The following is an 18,747-nucleotide window of genomic DNA, read 5'->3' on the forward strand; positions in this document are numbered from 1 at the left end:
AAATTTAAAATATTAATTTTTATAATATATCATTAAAAACTTAAACATTTTATTATAATATATGATTATCTATTTTTATTTTATTTTTCAATATTAATAATTTATAATTGATTTAAAACATTAATAATTTATAATTGATTAAAAACATTAATAATTGATAATTTAAATATTAATATTTTATTTATAATTTAATCATCAATAATTTTAATTAATTTTTAAATTTAAAATATTAATTTTTTATAATATATAATTGAAAACTTAAACTTTTTATTTTAATTTTTTTCTTTTTTTATCATTTTCGCCTGTAAGAGGTTTTTTTGTCTTATTAATTTTAGAAGCTATTCCTCACCCATGGTATTGGTATTGGTATTAGGTATTTCCTTTATCCAACAAAAAGAAGGAACAAATATTTGCCATTAGGATGAATTAGGGGAAAGGATATCAATATAGAGGCATAAGCTCTAGGAATTCCTAGTATTTTTATGATAATTCTTCTTGATCAACTAATAGCATTGTATTCCAACTGGTATCACTAAATTATTGAATTTACACAATTATTTAACATTCCCCTTCAAACCAGAGCACTATGGTAGATGCCACTTGAATTTGGGAATGAAGTCAAATTACTAAAATAACCCTCCTTTAACACACCACATGGCAACTAAATAGAAAGCCACATGCCAACACCTATACCTGAGAGTCTCATTTGGAGTTCCTTATATACCTATACCTGAGAGTCTCGTTTGGAGTTCCTTATATATAGAATTATAAATAATAGTCATCATAAGAAAGAGATTTCATTGATTCCTCAAAAATGAAATGAAATTTAATGTCAGAAGGAAGGGGTCTCATGGATTCCTAAAAAAAGAAATGAAATTTAATGTTGATGTATTAACAAAAGGCGACTCGAGTCCAATTGCTTGTGGTGGGGTTTAAAGGAATTCATGTACTTTAGTCTCTGAAAAAATTATGTTGGACGGACACATGAAAAGTTGAACATCAATTAGCACTTATCTTGCCAACCACTTCAAATTACGCAAAAATTGTCCGATCAATGAAGAAAAAGAGAAAAATGTATCTTATGGTTTGCACAGGACTTGACATTATAGTGGTTAGATTTCTTTTTAATTTAGAAAAGGTTCATAGCAATGCTATTAAGTGGATCTACAAAATTTGTAAAGGTTTAGTAATGCACATTCTTAAAGGTTTTAAGAAAGGCTGTATCAAGACCGTCCGAGCCACAAAAATAGATTCTTTTATCAATCACTCAAATTGGGTTCATCAATCATAAAAATTGGGTTGAAACAAAATGTATATTTGATGTATTACGATTTATTATCGAGTATAAGATTATATCTGAACTCTCTAAACTATAAAAAAAAAAAATTTTTTGTCAATCACACAAATTGCTCCAAACCACAAAAAATATTTTTATATTTTTTTTTATAAATCACACACGTGTGTATTATTGCAATCAAAATGCTAGAAAAAAGAAACAGTCATACAAAACACGTTCACATATTTGTAAAACGAATAATGTTATTGAAAAAGATTCACACAAATAAAAATATTATTGATCTATGACCAAGGTGATTTGAGCTAGCGTCAACCAAGTCGGGATGAATTGTAAGTGAGAGTGTAGCTTATTACTCACGTAAGAAAGAAAGCAGGCTGGAAAAGGTTATTTGCCAAGTAAGTAATAACTAACGCATAGCCGCCAGAACTGAAAAGTCAAACAGCAATTAATAAATCATGAACAAAACATTCTAGTAGTTTTTAACTAAAACAAGTAAACACAGACGAGTGTCGAATGATATTTGCCTAATTAATGCAAATTAACCCATCAATCCTTACAAGGGGGGCGGCGGCACAGAGGACACTCTTGTTTTCTATACAGCCATTCCATAATGCAGTTGTTATGGTACAGGTGACAGCACGGTAGAGCCAGATGGGAATCAACGAACAGACTCTCTAAGCAAATAGCACATCGTTCATCCTTGATGTCGTTCGAGAGCGATAGGCTATCCAACTGATCTGGAACCATGTCCATTTCCACCACCACATTAGCCACTGCGCCCCCATCAAAATCTAACTTCATCAATTCACTAACCAACCTCCTGTCTATTTCCTTTTTGTGCCTTCTATAGCTGCCACGAATTTCGTTTTTTTCTAAAAGGCGGTTCATATGCTTGCCAGATGTACACGAGTGCAATTCGACTTGCTCCAAGGATGAGGCCACTAATTTTACCACGCTAGGCTCAGAATCTCCAGACGTTATCGAACCTAGATCTCTGATTTGTACTCTGAATACAAAGCTGGTCTTACAGCACTCTGGCTGCGGTGGCGGTGGGGGCGGTGATAGTGAGTGGTTGCAAGGAGAGCAGTCGTCGTCATCGTCCCTTAGAATCCTCGAGTCAGGCATGCTGAAATTTTACCAAAAATCTCAAAACAGAATCTTACGCTACTTCTTGGCCTTAAATCAACGTTAGAGAATAAAGCTTAATAGTAACAGTTTGATCGTGAAACTTGTTGTTAAGCAGGACTATTTATATATGTAAAAAGTGGCATTAATTATAATCATATTGAGATTAGGATTACGAATTTTTTATTGAAAAGAAAAATATATTTAAATTAATCATGAGTATTTACCCATTTCAAATAGGAGAAAAATTTGTGTATTTCCAAAATTACGTAGTGTAACTATTGGATTATAGATATATTTTTCATGTGAATAGTTATGTTTTTTTAAAAAGTGACATGTTGAAAAAATACTTTTAGATTTAAAAGTATAATACAATTGAAAAATACTAAAGCTCAAGAGTTGGGATATCAAAAATTATCTTTTCATATTGTAGCTTAAAAATTATGATTTAAGGTATGACTTATTGTTCTTTTCATAAGGTGATTATTGAAACAATACATTTATTTAAGAATTATATCTTGTAAAATGTAAAAATATCTTTAAAGCAAAAAGATGTCTTGATAAAATGGTTATATAAAAGGCACTTGCAAATATATATAAAGGACTTATTATCAGTCACTTTGACACACTAAAAACAAATAAGATAAGAATAGAAAATTAAAAGCAATAGAAGTGTTATATTCTGAAAATAAACACATATACTTGAGTTTCCATCACCTGAAATCCAATTTCTTTATAATTTACTTGCTGCAAGTAGTAGGTTATAAGATTGAACTTCTCATCTTATATCTCATTTAAGATATATTTAATGCTCATAAAGTAGAAAACCGAAAATAGACATTAGCTTCATTATATTTTTGTGGCTATTTGCATAATTCTCTTTTTGCACATCAAATAGTGAGGGTAAAATAAATCTTAAAAATAGAGACTTGTCTTAAAGTCAATTTTACGAATTGCTTAAATTCCATCTAAACCTCATATATATGCACCAACAAAAAAATCTTGAATATTGTATAACTGGTGATGGTTATTGATTAAAGGCTGAACATAAGTCTTCTATTTAACATAAAGTTAAAAACTTGTTTCAACCTTATATGTTGCAAGGATACCTTTTTTTTTTTAGAATGAAGTATTTGTGAAATTACAAAATTACACAGATAGCATCTTGAGGGTTAACGTATGTTTTTTTAAAAAATTCACATAATCATATGTTTTAAAACTTATTAAATTATTAAACAATCTAACATATTTATTGACTAAGTACTTGACGAATTTAACAAAAGTATCAAATTATAACTTTAATTAAGAAAACAATCTCATAATCAACTTTGAAATTTATCGCAATAAATTAATTGAGGGATGAAATGCAAATTAAATTTAGAAAACGTCAATTAGAAAATATAAATGATAATATTAAAGTACTTTGATCTCGTAAATAAAGCTGTGTTAGTGAAAAATCCAATATGCATTTTATAACTATTAACGAATTTTTGCAAGTAGAATAGATTTTGAAAAAACCTATGATTCGATGGAGTGGTCTTTTTGATGTCAAATTATAAAAAAAAAAAGATTTGGAGAGAAGTGGATTCATTGGATAAAGGTATATATTTCGCCGACAAAGATATCAGTTTTGGTAAATAAGTTTTGTTTTTGTGGTGAAAAAAACAGCGGTTGTGTTGATTGATTTACGTATTTATTTGTATTGGATTGTATGTCATGGTTCCTAAAACAAAAAACTAGTTTTTTTTTTCAATTTGAAGTTAGAGCATGCCTAGCAACAATGAACAGAATTCACCACATACGGCGAAGTTTTATGTATCACATATTGTTACATTCTCAAAAAAAAAGAAAAAAAGAAAACCACATTACTAAAATTGCTAATGAAATTTAAATAATGTAAATGCTGTAATTAAATAATAAATATAATTATGAGTGAAGCAGCACAGTTCCACATCTACTAACACTCATATATGTATATATATAATGGAGTACTTTTTATAAATGGGCCTGAGGTATAAGACATTTTTAAGAATGATCCTCCTTATAATTTTATCTGTTTTTAGCCAAGAAAAAAACATTGGACAAAATTGTCCTTAATGAAACCAACCCATTCGTTAGGCTCCACGCCTCAACCCAAAACCTATTAACGGGTCAGATATGTTTAGATTTACGCCTCAAACTGACTCATATTTTTTGAGCTTTCCTCACCAGACTATTCATCTCTAAAGTATTCTTTATCAAAAATAAAAACGTTTAAGCATTTTGAGCATTTTGAAGTAGTTTTTGATACACGAAAAAAATCTGTGAGCGTTTTGAGTATTTTTAAATATTTTAGAGTGATTTTTGATATATGAAGAAAAACTTTCGAACATTTTGAGTATTAATATTTGTTCATTATGTTGTTAAATAGAATATGGTGTATCATTTGAAATTGTTGATCTTGTTAAATGGAATTCAATAGTTTTTGTGATTTTTGAGAATTATGTGACTAGTTTTTAGGCATTGCGTAACTGATTTTGAATATTACGTGACTAAATTTGAGCATTACGTGACTGATTTTTGATAAGGCATTGCGTGACTAATTTATGATAAAACATTGCGTGACTAGTTAATAGGCATTGCGTGACTAGTTTTTGATAAGATATTGCGTGACTAGTTTCTGATAAGGTATTGCATGACTAGTTGATAGGCATTGCATGACTTATTAGTAAGGTATTGTGTGACTAGTTAGTAAGGCATTGTGTGACTTAGGTATTGCTTAAAAATCAATCACGCAATATATAAAAACTAGTCACGTAATGTCTAAAACCAATCACGTAATGACTAAAAACTAGTCACACGATAATTAAGTCACGCAATACCTAAAAATCAGTAAACTCAATTTTTGGGTTTTATGAATAAACCAATAAACTCAAGAACCTAAAACATATATATATTTTTTTACTAAGCCATGAAATTGTGCATTTGATAAAAGATAGGTTACAAAACTCCATAACCCTAAAAGCAAGAGAAAATATATCCCTATCGGGAGGTCTTGCTCACTCCCCTTATACACAAACAAAATATACCCTCTTTACAAAATATTCTTTGAACAATATTAACTCAAAATCCCATAAAAAAAATCAAAATCCCTAGCAAACATGCTTAACAATCATCTCAATCCCAGACACAACAAAACTCTGAACCACCATAAAACTTTTCAAACATGCTTTAGTTGTTCTTTCTCCCTGAGCAAAATCGTTGCCTGCAAAGAGCTAAATCAGCCAGCAAAATCACTGTTCATCACCCTTAAGAACCCCAAGATCCACCATCCAAAAAAATAAAATAAAATAAAATAAGAAAAAATTTGATGTCATATCTGCGAATTGGATGGCAAAATAGACATATTTGAGCACAGAGAGAAATCGAGATTTAATTTTAAAATTTTTATCTGGATGGCAGGAGAGAGAAAATTGAAACCATTTTAATATGTCTGAAATTGTTTAAAGGGTATTATTGTCAAGTCATACTAAAAATTGATCAAAAATAATTAAAATTATAAAAAATAATATTTTTGAATTGAGCTTATAAAAAAAATTATTTATCACAATTTTTTCTATATAATGCCCTACTTATTTTCATGGATGTCGGTGTCTTGCAAACTAAGCAACAATGACTGAACAGGCTCCTCCATTTTCCAGCCTCTCTCTTCTTTTGCTGTAATCATTGTGTTCAAGTGTTTTGTGATTTTTTATTGTCTCTAGTTTTTCTTCACACAATTTCTTTATAGTTGTTAGTGCTAGAAAATAGTGCCTCAAAGGATCGTTAATTCTCTCTCCTTTTTTCATTTATAATGCTTTAATTTCCCCTATAAATATGTGTAAATGTTAATCATAGTCTAAAACCTGATAGCCAAGGAAACTGCAAATTAAAGTGTATAGTGCTTGTTCATGCACTCAAATATCGTCACAAAATGACTAACTGGAGGAAGAGCAAAACCTAAACAAGATAATAAAAGGCCGGTGCAAACTCATGCATAAGCAAGCCAAAGCAACAATGTAATAAGCAAACGTAAGACGCATCTGGCCGGAATGCCATGCTAGATTTAAATTACCTCAGCTCATACTTAAATAGGAAAAAATGTATCAAATCTTTGACTTGCTGGTAATTTCTCTTACAAGGTTCAAATATAAAGAGAAATTTGCCATATATATATATATATATATATATATATATATATATATATATATATATATATATTCAATTGATGCGTGTTCCCAACACCAGCAAATACCTATAACAAGAATGGTAGTTGAAATTAAAACCCCATATATCTTTATATATATATATATATTCAATTCATGCGTGTTCCCCATTGTTTTGGCATTGAACACATGCAAATACTTAACTACACATGCTTATAAATAAGGGGTACAATATTTTACATAAGGTTGTATGCTCTTTTTCTTTCTTTTTCGGGCGATTCATATCATGGAAAAATTTTAAAAAATTAATAAGTTCAATAACAATCATTTTGATGCTTATCCAACTTGCTCTTGCGATGTCTCGCTCAAGCATTTCCAGCCATATTTATAGACATGGAGGGCGATGTAAGTTCGCTCCGCCGAGGAAATAATGAGTACCCATTTATCATCAAAGCATAAAGTAGGTGCGAAAAACAGGAAATGGATCGAAAGCGACAGTTTAATAATCGTAAGAGTAAAAGAATGCATTATTGTGCACTGAGACCGAAGAGCAGCGAGTCTGGTGACTGGCAGTTTCCATCACCAACCTGAGCTTGACCTATAAAATGTAGCAAAACGCATTTGCTTTCATTAGACTGTAGTCCCTTCTCTCACTTCTCTTTCTCTCCTTGGTTTGATCTTTTTTGGCATCTCTAGGCATGGCTGAAGCTCAACAAGTACAACTCCACGTGATGGGTAAGTGCTCACCTTTCTAGATTATGTACTTTGAAAGATTATCTAAGAAGCATGACAACAATGTTTGTTTTGTATTCAAAACTAGCTCGGTATATTGCTGCAAAAGGAATTTTTTATTTCTGGGAACGGATCCGTACTGAAGCTAACCTAATTATTAATCATTTAAGAAGAGCAAGCTTTTATCTGTCTGCCATGATAGCAAATTAATTAGGCTTAAACTCTCTGCTTCAGCTATCGTAATATTAATGACACCGAATGACTGTACAATAATGCGTGTCTGCTTTCTGGAAAATCTTTTAGCTACCAAGCATTAAACAGCACATCACTGTCAACTAGAACTAAGTAGAACCATTTAATTAATTATAAGCATGCATGGCCAGAAGCTAAAGGATCAAATTCAACCGGAGCGATCAGCCACAGAACAGAATCCCGACCTCGGAATTACATGATCAGCTGGCTCCGGATAGCCCTATACACAATCTTTGTCCTCTGTGGCCAAACATCAGCCACGCTGCTGACAAGGCTCTACTATGAGAAAGGTGGAAGTAGCCAATGGATGGGAACACTTGTTATGATTGTTGGTTTCCCTGTTCTTTTGCCTTACTACTACTGCATTTCACAACCCAAAGTTACCACGCCAAACAACGCCAACACAAAACCACCATCACTCCCAATGCTCGTATTTGTCTATGTATCTATTGGACTACTAGCGGCAGGAAATTCCTTTCTGTACTCGGTTGGTTTTCGGTACCTTCCTGTATCTACAGTGACCCTCATTTCAGCATCCCAGTTGGCCTTTAATGCTTTCTTCTCTTACATCTTTAAATCACAAAAATTCAATCCTTTCATCATCAATTCTCTAGTTCTTCTCACCATTTAGTCCGTCCTTCTGGTAGCAAACGGTAACTCTGAAAAGCCTGCTGGAGTCTCTAATGGAGAGTATGCAGCTGGGTTCTTATGCACCATTTTTGGAGCTGCAACGTACGGCTTTTTGCTTGCTTAACAACAGCTGACCTTTCGAAAGGTTCTAAAGAGGCAGACATTTAGAGTTGTCATGGATCTTATAATCTACCAATCACTTGTTGCATCCATTGCTACATTGATAGCATTCTTCGCAACGGGAGACTGGAAAGGTTTAAAGAGAGAAAGGGAGGGGTAGGAACTGGGAAAGATTTCCTATGTGATGATTCTGCTTTGGACTGCTATTGCTTGGCAGATTTTCGGTGTTGGTTCTGTAGCATTGATCTTTAATGTGTCTGCTCTCTTTTGCAATGTCATTTCTGCACTGGGATTGCGGATTACTCCAATAATGGCCATGTTCGTTTTCCATGATAAAATGAATGGTATAAAGGGGATTTCAATGGTGTTGGCTATTTGGGGCTTCATTTCCTATCTCTATCAGCACTACCTTGACAATTGTAGAATGAATGCTGAAAATAAAATTGGCAGTACTGAAGCTTCCGAGGCTTGACGCGACGCATGTCATTCAGGGCTAGCTTCTCTCTCTAAGGAAAGACCACTGTCCGTCCATATAATCTTCTATTTGCTATACATGTGAAAACGGGTTGTAGCTAATTCGTACAGCAAGGAAATAATGAGCTAGCATAATATCTTATCATATTTTGCTTTGCTATTGTGTGATCGAGGAAGCCTTCATGGTTAGAAAGCTGTAATGTGTTATCAGATTATGTGGGATACGCTATGAAATTGCAATAATGGTTTCCAAGCAATAAAGAAAGCTATAACATGTTTCAGACAACCTAATTTTTGGGATATATATAGTGATTGTCGTGGTATGAATTGGCTATATTGGGGCTTTCCATAATCTCCATGCGTTTTCCTGTAGTGATGTGTGAGGACAAGAAACAAGAGTCAGTCAAATCTTTTTTAACAAATTAGTGCACATCTTAATCAATCATCTATTTAAATAGTATTTGGTAAGAAGAAACCGGCATTTTTCTCATAAAATATAGAGCAATATACGTAGAAAAAGTGGTGCAATTATATGTACTTAGAAAAAAAAAAGGATTCAATCTCCCGCACCCACACAATAGAAGTCAAATCAGAATATTAAATTAGGTGGGTTTTTTTTCTTTTGAAAAGTATTAAATTATGTGGGTTAAAACGCTTTACACGTTGCATTTTATATACCACTCAATTTAATCCTGCTAATTTATATGACCTAGTACTATTTAAAGAAGCCGACGACTTGTGAGAAATTCCTAGTGGTTGCTAGCCTATTCAATCCTGTAATCATCTACCAGACATTTTTATCAGCTACTGTTACGCTGCAATATTAACGTCCATTAGAAGACAAATATAATGCAAATCTAAACAGATGTTGAGGGCAGTGTGAGCTAGACTTGTAGCTAACCATGGGGTTATTAGCTTATCTTGTAAGAGAAGGATAACAAATCCGTGACGGATTTGTGGACTCCGCACACCACCTCCTCGTACTCACTGAAAAAGGAAATATCCTGCCAAAGCGATCCCACAAGAGTGTTCCAGAGGCATGTGGGTGTGGATTGGTGGGCTCCAGTCCCACATGGTTGCCTGCTATATGGCAATGGTTCTTTATCGCTCCAATGTCCGTTTTTGGCCTTTTCAGGGGCCCTGCTCTGCCCGCTGTATTACTCAAGACTTTTAAATCTATAATTCGTTCAACTTGGAAAGATCGCAGGGCTTGAAACATTGAAACAATCTGACCTAACTTTCAATATAAAACAGCAAAAGTCATTCGGGCTTACTTAATTAAAGGTTACGCTTTTTTCTTTTTAGCCTAGGGCAAAAATGATTCTGGTAGGGGTAGAAACTAGAGAACCCATGCCCGCTGAGAAGCATAGATGAAAAAAACCCATGCAGTCACAGAAAGAGTGTGGGGGCAAAAGCCTAGTTGTGAAACATAGAGATAACTGTGAGTAAATATAAATGATTACAATACCGTTGGCTAAAGAGTGTAACTGAGACATAAGACATGAAACAAGAGAGATCAAATTAAAGGGCAAATTTTCACTATAAGACAGGAGGGGGATAACAGGAAAATAATGAGGAAGAACGAGTGAAGTACAAGTCCACTATCCGAAATTAGCACACTGTGTTCCTAAGTTAACATAACCAGATAATAAATAAGTAGAATACAACCTCGTGGCACAGGGCAGTAGCCAGTCAAGGTCTCTTCAGACCCATCAATGATGATACATATAATTATTCAACCGCAAGAATGCCTTTGATTGGCCACTTTCAAACTCACTACAAGACCCTGAAAAACCAGGAGGTGACAAGATTAGTAGCTGTTTTGCCATAACTGTTGGGTCTGCTTTGATGGCTGGCCTTGAGTCCCACTCAGGGACCCATCCCTAGGGTTTTGCTGCTGATGGTCCATTGATACTCCCGTTTGTGAATGATAGAAATTTGGGTATCCAAGGGCCCCGAAATGCTGTGAAGGCTGTTGCCCTTGTCGAAATCCACCAGCCTGCTGATTCTGCCCCTGGAAGCTGTAATATGTGCTTGCAGGAACAGCAGACATTGTTCTTGACCCAGGGCCGTGAATCCACATTGCTGAATTCTCATTCTTACCACAGAAACAAAGAAAAGAAAAGGCCCACTTTAGTATCAAAGCCGCAGAAAAGAATAAGAAATAATTTCATATATACTGTAGAAGTACAATTTTTATGAACTAGTACACAAAATCATGAACCCTTGGGAGTAAAGGGAGAAAAAGGAAGGGCAGACTTTTCATTATTACTCCGACACCATTCCATAAGAATGAATGCAAATTATTCAAACGCTATTATTCCATAGTAATGAATGCAAATTATTCAATTCAAATGAGATCTCTCAATGCTTGGTACACAATTACCTGTTGAAGTGACATCAAATGATTGCTGTCCTTGTATTGAGAACTCAGAACATCATCATAGCCAATAGTTGTGCCGGTAGGTGCAGTAGGTGGATTCAGAGGAAGTCCTCCAGGAATGCTGGTAGAACTCCCAAACCCATAGCCAGATGCAACAGCAGCAGACTGAGGCAAGCTGCTAACAGAAACACTATTTTTGTATTGGGGGAGCACTGCTGCCAGGGACTGAGGGTAGGTACTATTACCAGCAAATGCTTGCTGGAAAGCTGATGGCATATATGTGTAACTCTGAGGTAAGAAAGGATAACCAATCATGTTGGCAAAATGTCCCAATGGAAGCGTAGGTTGGGAAAAAGGGTGCATGGGCAGATGCTGGGGAAGAGCAGGTCCCGTGGCAACACTGGCACCAGGTAGGGTCTGTGGAGTAGGCTGTGCTGCAGAAATACTACCTGCTCTTAGAGCCTGCTTAAGTACAAGAAGTTAATCAGGAAAAGGAACGATTAGATCTTAACAATTATAGAATTTTTTAAATTAGGTTTCCAAAGTGGCCTTCTCTTTATCATTTTTCCCCTTTTCACCAACCTCCCATCCCCAACTTTCTATTTGTTTTTGGTTGGTTAAGTGTTTTGCTCCTCTTCTGAAACTGACATGACCATATAACAAAAACAGACAAAGGTAGTAAAATGTAGTAAAATGTATATCTGGTAGAACCAGTGGCATAATTAAGGACGGCAAAAAGTGATGGGCTGATGGCCAAGAAATGGTCAAGGGTCACAGTTCTATATTCAGGGAAGGACAATGCAAAAAAAACTAATGTTTGAGGATGTTTTCATTTCACCATAGAGTATGAGTTTTTACAACCAAAACTCAATTCAGTCAAATATAGGCATGACTGCACATACTTAATGACACTAAAGTTTCAGTCAAAATGACACTACAATAGCTCTAATATGTTGTGAAAGTTTCCATCTTAGTTCAGTAAAATCTTGAAATAACACTAATATAAGGTATTTTGTCCAGCTATACCCAGCACCTAGAAACAGAGTGAGTCAATTGGAATTAGTAGGTCTGCCAATATTGATTTGCTCCATCAATGGAGTTGGAGTGATCTACTCAGATGCCAATTAACCAAAATGCTGAATAAAATAACAAAAGTAGCTTAAAATTGCAAGGATATAGGACATTTATTTATACTTATCTTCATCCCAACTCTTAGCTGTCTCTTATTTCTCTCTTTTTAAACAAACCAAAATCAAACGTGCACAGTAACTTCTCCCGAGTTTTCTCCCTCTTTCTTTTTTCCCTCCATTTAATTCATAATTATACAGTCATGCATGTGCAATTGCACAGGCTATTCTATAAGTTTTTTTAAGTTTTTTTAGAGAAAAAATGAAAAGAGTAATAATTTTTTTCTCTCTTGGCCCTTACATTGTTAAAAGATGGTCACCATTTGACTAGAAATGCAAAAAGTGTAACAAACATCAAGAAATTCATAAGTTAGAGCAAAGGGCACCTCTGGCATAGAGATGGTTGGACCACTAATGGAAGAGGCTGTATTGCTGTATTTTGTTGGCATGGACTGAGTCACAGGGAAGGGCGAGTATGGAAGATCAGGCTCCCTGGCGGTCTGAACAGTTGAGGTCAATAAAGTGCTTGGTAATGAATTTGTATATGCTTGCTGTAATGAAAACCATTATCATGAGAAGAGACATTCAAGAAAAGTAACAATGTGTTTCTAAGAACATAGTCGGTTAATTGAAAATTACTTCACATAATGTCAAATATCCTTTTTTCAGTACAACAGGGTTAAAACTTTTGTTGAAAATGAAACCTAGATCAACAAGATGCGGCCATCGACCAGATATTTTTACAAAACAGCATCTTTCTAATTCAACTCTAAAACATATAGTTTGAATTTCGAATAATAAATTTTATGCATTAACAGTTAAGTCACATTACCATTACACTTGAGAAAGGAGTGAGACTTTGCATTTGAGAGCTTGTCTGTGGATGCGTGAAAGCAGGATTTAACTGTTGAGAGTTTTCATAGCTATAACCAGCCGCAGATGAAGGAAATGTATATTGGCTCACTTGAGCAGCTTCAGAAGCATCCTGTTTCAAAACCTCTGGTCGAGAATCTTCAGGAGCCTCATAATTCCCAGTGCTGACATTACTTCTATTTATTATATTTCCCTCTGTGTTATTTCTGAGATGTTCATCCCCATAATACTCAGGATTTCTGCAAGAAAAAATTTTTACCACAATTTTAAAAGACAAAAAGGTAAACAAGGCAAATTAAAATCTTAAGAAGAGAATACCTATTGTCCGAGTGCCCAATAGATGAGGCATCTGTTGCTTCAGGAGCCTCGTCCAAATTATTCTTTAAAGACCTTGATGCAAAAGGCGCAGAAAATGTAGAACCAATGCCAGATCCAAAACTTCCAAAACTCAAATGTGAGCAGTCAGGGGTGTGGAGTTGCAGGTGATTTGGAATTATTACAGAAGGATTATCCTCTTCAGGTGGTGGCTCCCGATCATCATTATGTAAATTAAGTTGCTGCAAATTCACAGCAACTGATGAAGCACCATCTTCAGCTGAAGAAAGAATAAAATAAGACAGAAAAAATGTTAAGTCCACAAAATTGTCCTAGCAGAAAGCAATGAGCAAAGGAAACATTAAATGATTAAACATTAACTTCAAATCAAGGAAAGGACTATATAGTAGAAAAGAAAAATAACTAAGTCATATTGTTTAGTGAATCACAGCATGAACAGGTGCAGCTTTAACTTTGGAGCAAAAAACCTCAAAAAAGAGGGAGCCAAGAAAGGTAAAAGCATTTGATAGACCTCCCCTACCTGACTCACGCCCCTCTATTCCCTATTGTTTTCCTCCCATCCCATTGTATATAGTGCTCCGGCTCACAAATGCAGTCAGTATAAAAAGAGGAAACTCTAAAATGTTTCAGAAGCTAGGGACACATGATATTTTCATTGGGGGAAGAGACGAGAAAAGCTTCACTCAACAACGCTAAAAAATAAATATCCACATTGCAAGTCAATCAGAAATGGGTGCTTATCAAAAGAAATTGCAAAATTGCAATCAGATTATGCCTTCATCATACTTCATAAAGAGTGATACATTCATTTAAAGCACAACACTGACTTTCATCAAGAAGTGCAAAAACTGAAAAATTGTAGAGATTTAGAGCACTACGCTAACCTTCATCATGCTCAAAAGCATGTCTTTGAGGCTGATAGGAATTCATATCCTTATATAAGTTATTATCAAAAAGAGATGAACCTCCAGAATCATCCTCTTGTATATTTCTACTCGAAATGGAAGGAGATCCAACATGGTTTGCATTGAGAGTTTCAAGAGGACCATCATCCACTGCCGGAGCTTCCTCTAACTGGGACTTTATGTGTTGATTAGTTCTATCCAAAGGCAAGTTAGATGCATTTGCATACAGTCCAGAGTCTGCAGGAGCCTCTAAGACAGAGGTCACACTGGCAGCAGATGGGTTCTCAATGGGAGGCCATTCATCACTAGGAGGAACATGCTGGTTTGTGGTGACATCAGGCTCATAAGTAACATCTGACACCTTCGAAGCATGATCCTGTGGTGAATGTAGATTGGGATGTGATGCTGCCAAAGGAGGTACCACAAGATGCCGATTATTAACACTTTGATGAGGTGGGTTTGGCATGGCAGAAGCCTTGTTTTGTGGCCTGCCCTTCTTCACAATATCAGCCATTGATACTTGACCTGGAACCCCCAGCCAAGCAGATTGATATCCAGAAGACTGTGACGATAAAGAAATCCCATCGCCTAAGCCTACTGTAGACATTTTATGTTCTGTGACCACAGCTTCACTGCAACACCAGCAGAACTTACATGAGAAAAATGTAGGCAACACATGAAACACATATCAAAATTACAATGTTTAAGAAACAAACAAATACAACTTTATACCATCCCAAGATAAAGAAGAAGAGAATAAAACTCAGCCAGCTAATAAGTTCTAAAACTACTTTCCCATGAAAAAGAAACACATATTTACTAAAAAAATCAAGTTTCACATGCGTTTGGATAACTCAAGTCCAAAATCCAGGTACCATCGTTTGTGAGCATTTGGACCATTAGGGTCCCATCTGTTCTCGCTAAACTAGCCATCTTTGATAATGAGCAATTCAAACACATAAACTCAGCGAGGCTAAATAGATATCATTATTCTAATAGAATCCGATCACATGCCGGACCCTCTTCTGGTCGTTATAACTCATAGCTGCTTTTCAGCTCCTTAACTGGACTAGACAGAGAGAAACTATCACTTTTGAGATTTTAACAGGAATTACCTGTGGGATGGAGGTCGTCGATTCAGGTTATTTCCTGGCATACCAGACGCTGAAGATGAAGAGCCTGCATAAGCATGAGTTCCATTTTCTCTCTTTTGTGCAGGTTTACCGTGCGAAGGGCCAGACTCTAACCAAACAAAAGAATACTTAATGGATAAGAAATCATAAAAAATAGTTGCAAAACAATTTTTAACTCAAGTATAAACTGAAATCTTGTCCAAAGTTGCATCAGAGCATGTTCATAGTCATACCATAAGCACTGTAATGGGTTGAGCCACCACGTCCAATATATCGGTCTGGACCACTCCTACCACCACGATTCCCAAGGTTGTTGGCACCACGAGATCTGGAATCTACCGTATCCTTGCTCTGGAGAAAAAGGAGAGAAAAACAAGTCAAAAAAGATAACAAGAAGCAACATAACCACCAAAGAATGAGTTCATAATCAGTGGATAGTGAATCAGATTATACACCCATTTGAAATGCTGAAAGTAACTGACAATCTGACATGATGGATGACCTATATAACTACAACTATGCCCAGTATTATTTAACTAATGTAACTATAAGAGGAAAACAAAAACAGTACGGTTATTAATGCAAAAACTGCAATCACAAAAGCAACCATTTGACATAATTTCCACCAGCGCGCACCTCTTTTTTCTTGTCTCGTTTGCTCTTCACCTCGTGAAAAGGATCTACACATTTCACAGAAATCTTATTAGAAATGAAATAGAATACAATTGGAAGCGCCAAACTTCAGCAGCCCTACTGTTATGAAACAAAGCAACATATATTTTCCCAACCAATTAAGAGAACAGAAGTCAGGGTTTTATTAAGACTAAAGCATTATCTTTACCAAATATACAAGTCTTTTGGCTTCCACTTTTAAGTTTCAATGGAGAAAACATAACAATCACCGCATGGAACGCACAAATAAATTTTTCCAGCTTGTCGCAGTAAATGGTTAACAACATTATTGCTGGGAACAAACAGTAACTATTGCACTTCGAGTAAAGAAATGTTCATGGATACATTCATTAATAGTGAGAGAGGGGCTGCTTTAATTTAAAACAAAAAATATGAGTGCAAGAACAACTAAACAACATATAACACCTCCCTCTAATAAAACCTTGGAAATAAATAGACATTAACAGTTAAGCAGATTTTATCTTTTCCTTACTCAAACGCCGAAGCTCAGAAACCCTGAAGTTACCCTTTTGCATAATGAAAACATTTTTTTCTAAAACACAGGAAATAAAACCATAAAACTGATGATAAAAAAGTGGAGTATCGTAAAATAAAAATAGAAAGAAAAAAAAAAGGCGGGGGACCTTGAGAGAGAAGGCGATTGACGGCCTCGTTAGGGTCCATGTTACACTCTTTAAGCATAGCATAGATCTCGGGTTCAGGGCAGTTTACAATCTCCTTCAAGCTCAGTACCATCTTCCGAGACCCAGCCGGAATCCCTGAAATTCCACTATTACCCTTCCCTATCCCATTATTTCCACCTCCTCCTCCTCCTCCTCCTCCTTTCCCGCTCATCCTCTCTCCGGGTACCCTCTCGAACCAGACTCGCTTCCCTCTCTGTCAGATCTGAGAAGAAACGGCGTCGTTTTAGGTTTTTAGCTTTTCTTCTTTCTCCCGGTGTGTTTCGCTTCTCTCGGCGAAAATAATACGAAGCGCAGCAAGTAGCAGCAGCAAGAAGAGAAGAAGAATAATATCTTTGAACCAACACTTTAAAAGAAGGCTCTTATTGTCACCGAAAACCCTCTTCTCTTTTCTCTCTTCTCTGGGGGTTGTGGCCGCATGACGGCGTGTGTGTCTCAACCTTTTTTTTTTATTACATGCCATTTATTTTTTTTCTAATTTTTCTCTTTTTTTTTTGTTTAAAAAATACTAAATAAAATAAAATAAAATCTTTATAAGGATTGACTTATCCTAGGTTTTCTTGATGATCATCAATTCTGTGCGATAATTATTCATAAACTTATCACTTATATTCGCATGTGTTGTTATTTTGTGAACGTTTAATTTAAATTGAAGGAAATAAAACCAAGGCTAAAAAAGAGGCGGGGGGCACGAGAGGCTATATCGCATGGAGTGCAAGTACATGGAACATACCTCACGCGTTGGCAGAAAAACTAGAAAGCTGATGACTTTGTTTTTATTGCTACTTAGTGCTAAATCAAGGAAAAGATGGCATTGCTAAGGGGGGGCATGATAAGTTATGATGAGGCAGTGGCGCTTATTCAAACAAAACTTTGTCCCCTTTCTTCGGGGGACATTTTAGGGATTATCAAAGGTTACTGGTACAAAAAACTAATCAAACTCAGTGGCGGAGACGCGCTATTAAAGAGAGTCTAGTCTTTATTTCTCTGGTAAGAAAATGATTAGAGGATTTGTGCTTATCTACATGAATATAAATTAAAATAAATATATTTATTTAATTATGTGGCTCACTGTGCCTGTCATCGCTTTAAATAACTCACGTAACTGGAAGAGTCCCAGCTGCTGAAGTGGATGACCTAACCAACCTCTCCACTTTACTTACAAATATCATGGGCTGGCCCAGTCTTTTGGGATTCTCCTACTGCTTGTCCTACCCCCGATTTCGCGCAGCCCAATTTTCATGAATGCTGCTCAGTTTGAGGCCCGACACTAAATATTAATTTTTTTTTAATTATTAAAGCTCAAGTTTTAGTACTTCAAATTTGATAGTCGGATTGAATTTTGGAGTTAAGCGAAAAAAGAGATTCCATGTACGTGGAAGAGGAAGTCTTTACTACGGTATACATTGCTAATGATATGAATCCATATTCGTTTAAGTTTTAGTTTAAATTTTTTGTATGCATGTATATGATAGCTTAAAAATATATATCTATAATATATATATATATAAAAGTAAGATATTTCAATTTTTTTCAATTTGTTTCAATTGAGTCTTCAATTGAATGACAAGTGTCATTCAATTAGAACTTTTTTTTATTTTTTTGATTTTTCGTTTTCTATTGAATTAATTTTTTTTTACACTTTATATCAAAAATAAGTTGTTTTTGATATTTGAAGGGTTTTTTTTTTTACTTTTATTTATTTTAATAAAAAAAACTTAAAAATAATAATTTTTAACTTTTAATACTTAGAAGATAGATTCATTTAATATTTATCAATTATAATTTAATATTATTTTTTAT

At 34.9% G+C, this 18,747-nt stretch overlaps 1 protein-coding gene and 1 pseudogene across 1 annotated transcript; one reads left to right on the top strand and one right to left on the bottom strand.

The window, feature by feature from the left end:
- Positions 7,787 to 8,812, top strand: LOC18596561 (annotated as a pseudogene).
- Positions 10,312 to 17,377, bottom strand: LOC18596562. Its single transcript, XM_007025114.2, has 10 exons — positions 16,888 to 17,377; positions 16,208 to 16,251; positions 15,805 to 15,922; positions 15,554 to 15,680; positions 14,418 to 15,070; positions 13,516 to 13,792; positions 13,157 to 13,436; positions 12,711 to 12,875; positions 11,201 to 11,659; positions 10,312 to 10,912 (listed from the first exon to the last, which is right to left on the bottom strand). Exons 1-10 carry the CDS (start codon positions 17,096 to 17,098, stop codon positions 10,625 to 10,627), a joined length of 2,622 nt encoding a protein of 873 aa, XP_007025176.2. The 5' UTR covers positions 17,099 to 17,377; the 3' UTR covers positions 10,312 to 10,624.

Source organism: Theobroma cacao, chromosome 6, assembly GCF_000208745.1.
Source record: "Theobroma cacao cultivar B97-61/B2 chromosome 6, Criollo_cocoa_genome_V2, whole genome shotgun sequence".
Taxonomy (NCBI): Eukaryota; Viridiplantae; Streptophyta; class Magnoliopsida; order Malvales; family Malvaceae; genus Theobroma; species Theobroma cacao.

Coding starts and splice junctions, on each gene's coding strand:
- LOC18596562 (XM_007025114.2), bottom strand. CDS start 17,098: ATGAGCGGGAAAGGAGGAGGAGGAGGAGGAGGAGGTGGAAATAATGGG. Junction 13,793..14,417: donor TGCTTTTGAGCATGATGAAG/GTTAGCGTAGTG, acceptor TTCTTTCTTCAG/CTGAAGATGGTGCTTCATCA. Junction 11,660..12,710: donor CAACCATCTCTATGCCAGAG/GTGCCCTTTGCT, acceptor GTACTTAAGCAG/GCTCTAAGAGCAGGTAGTAT.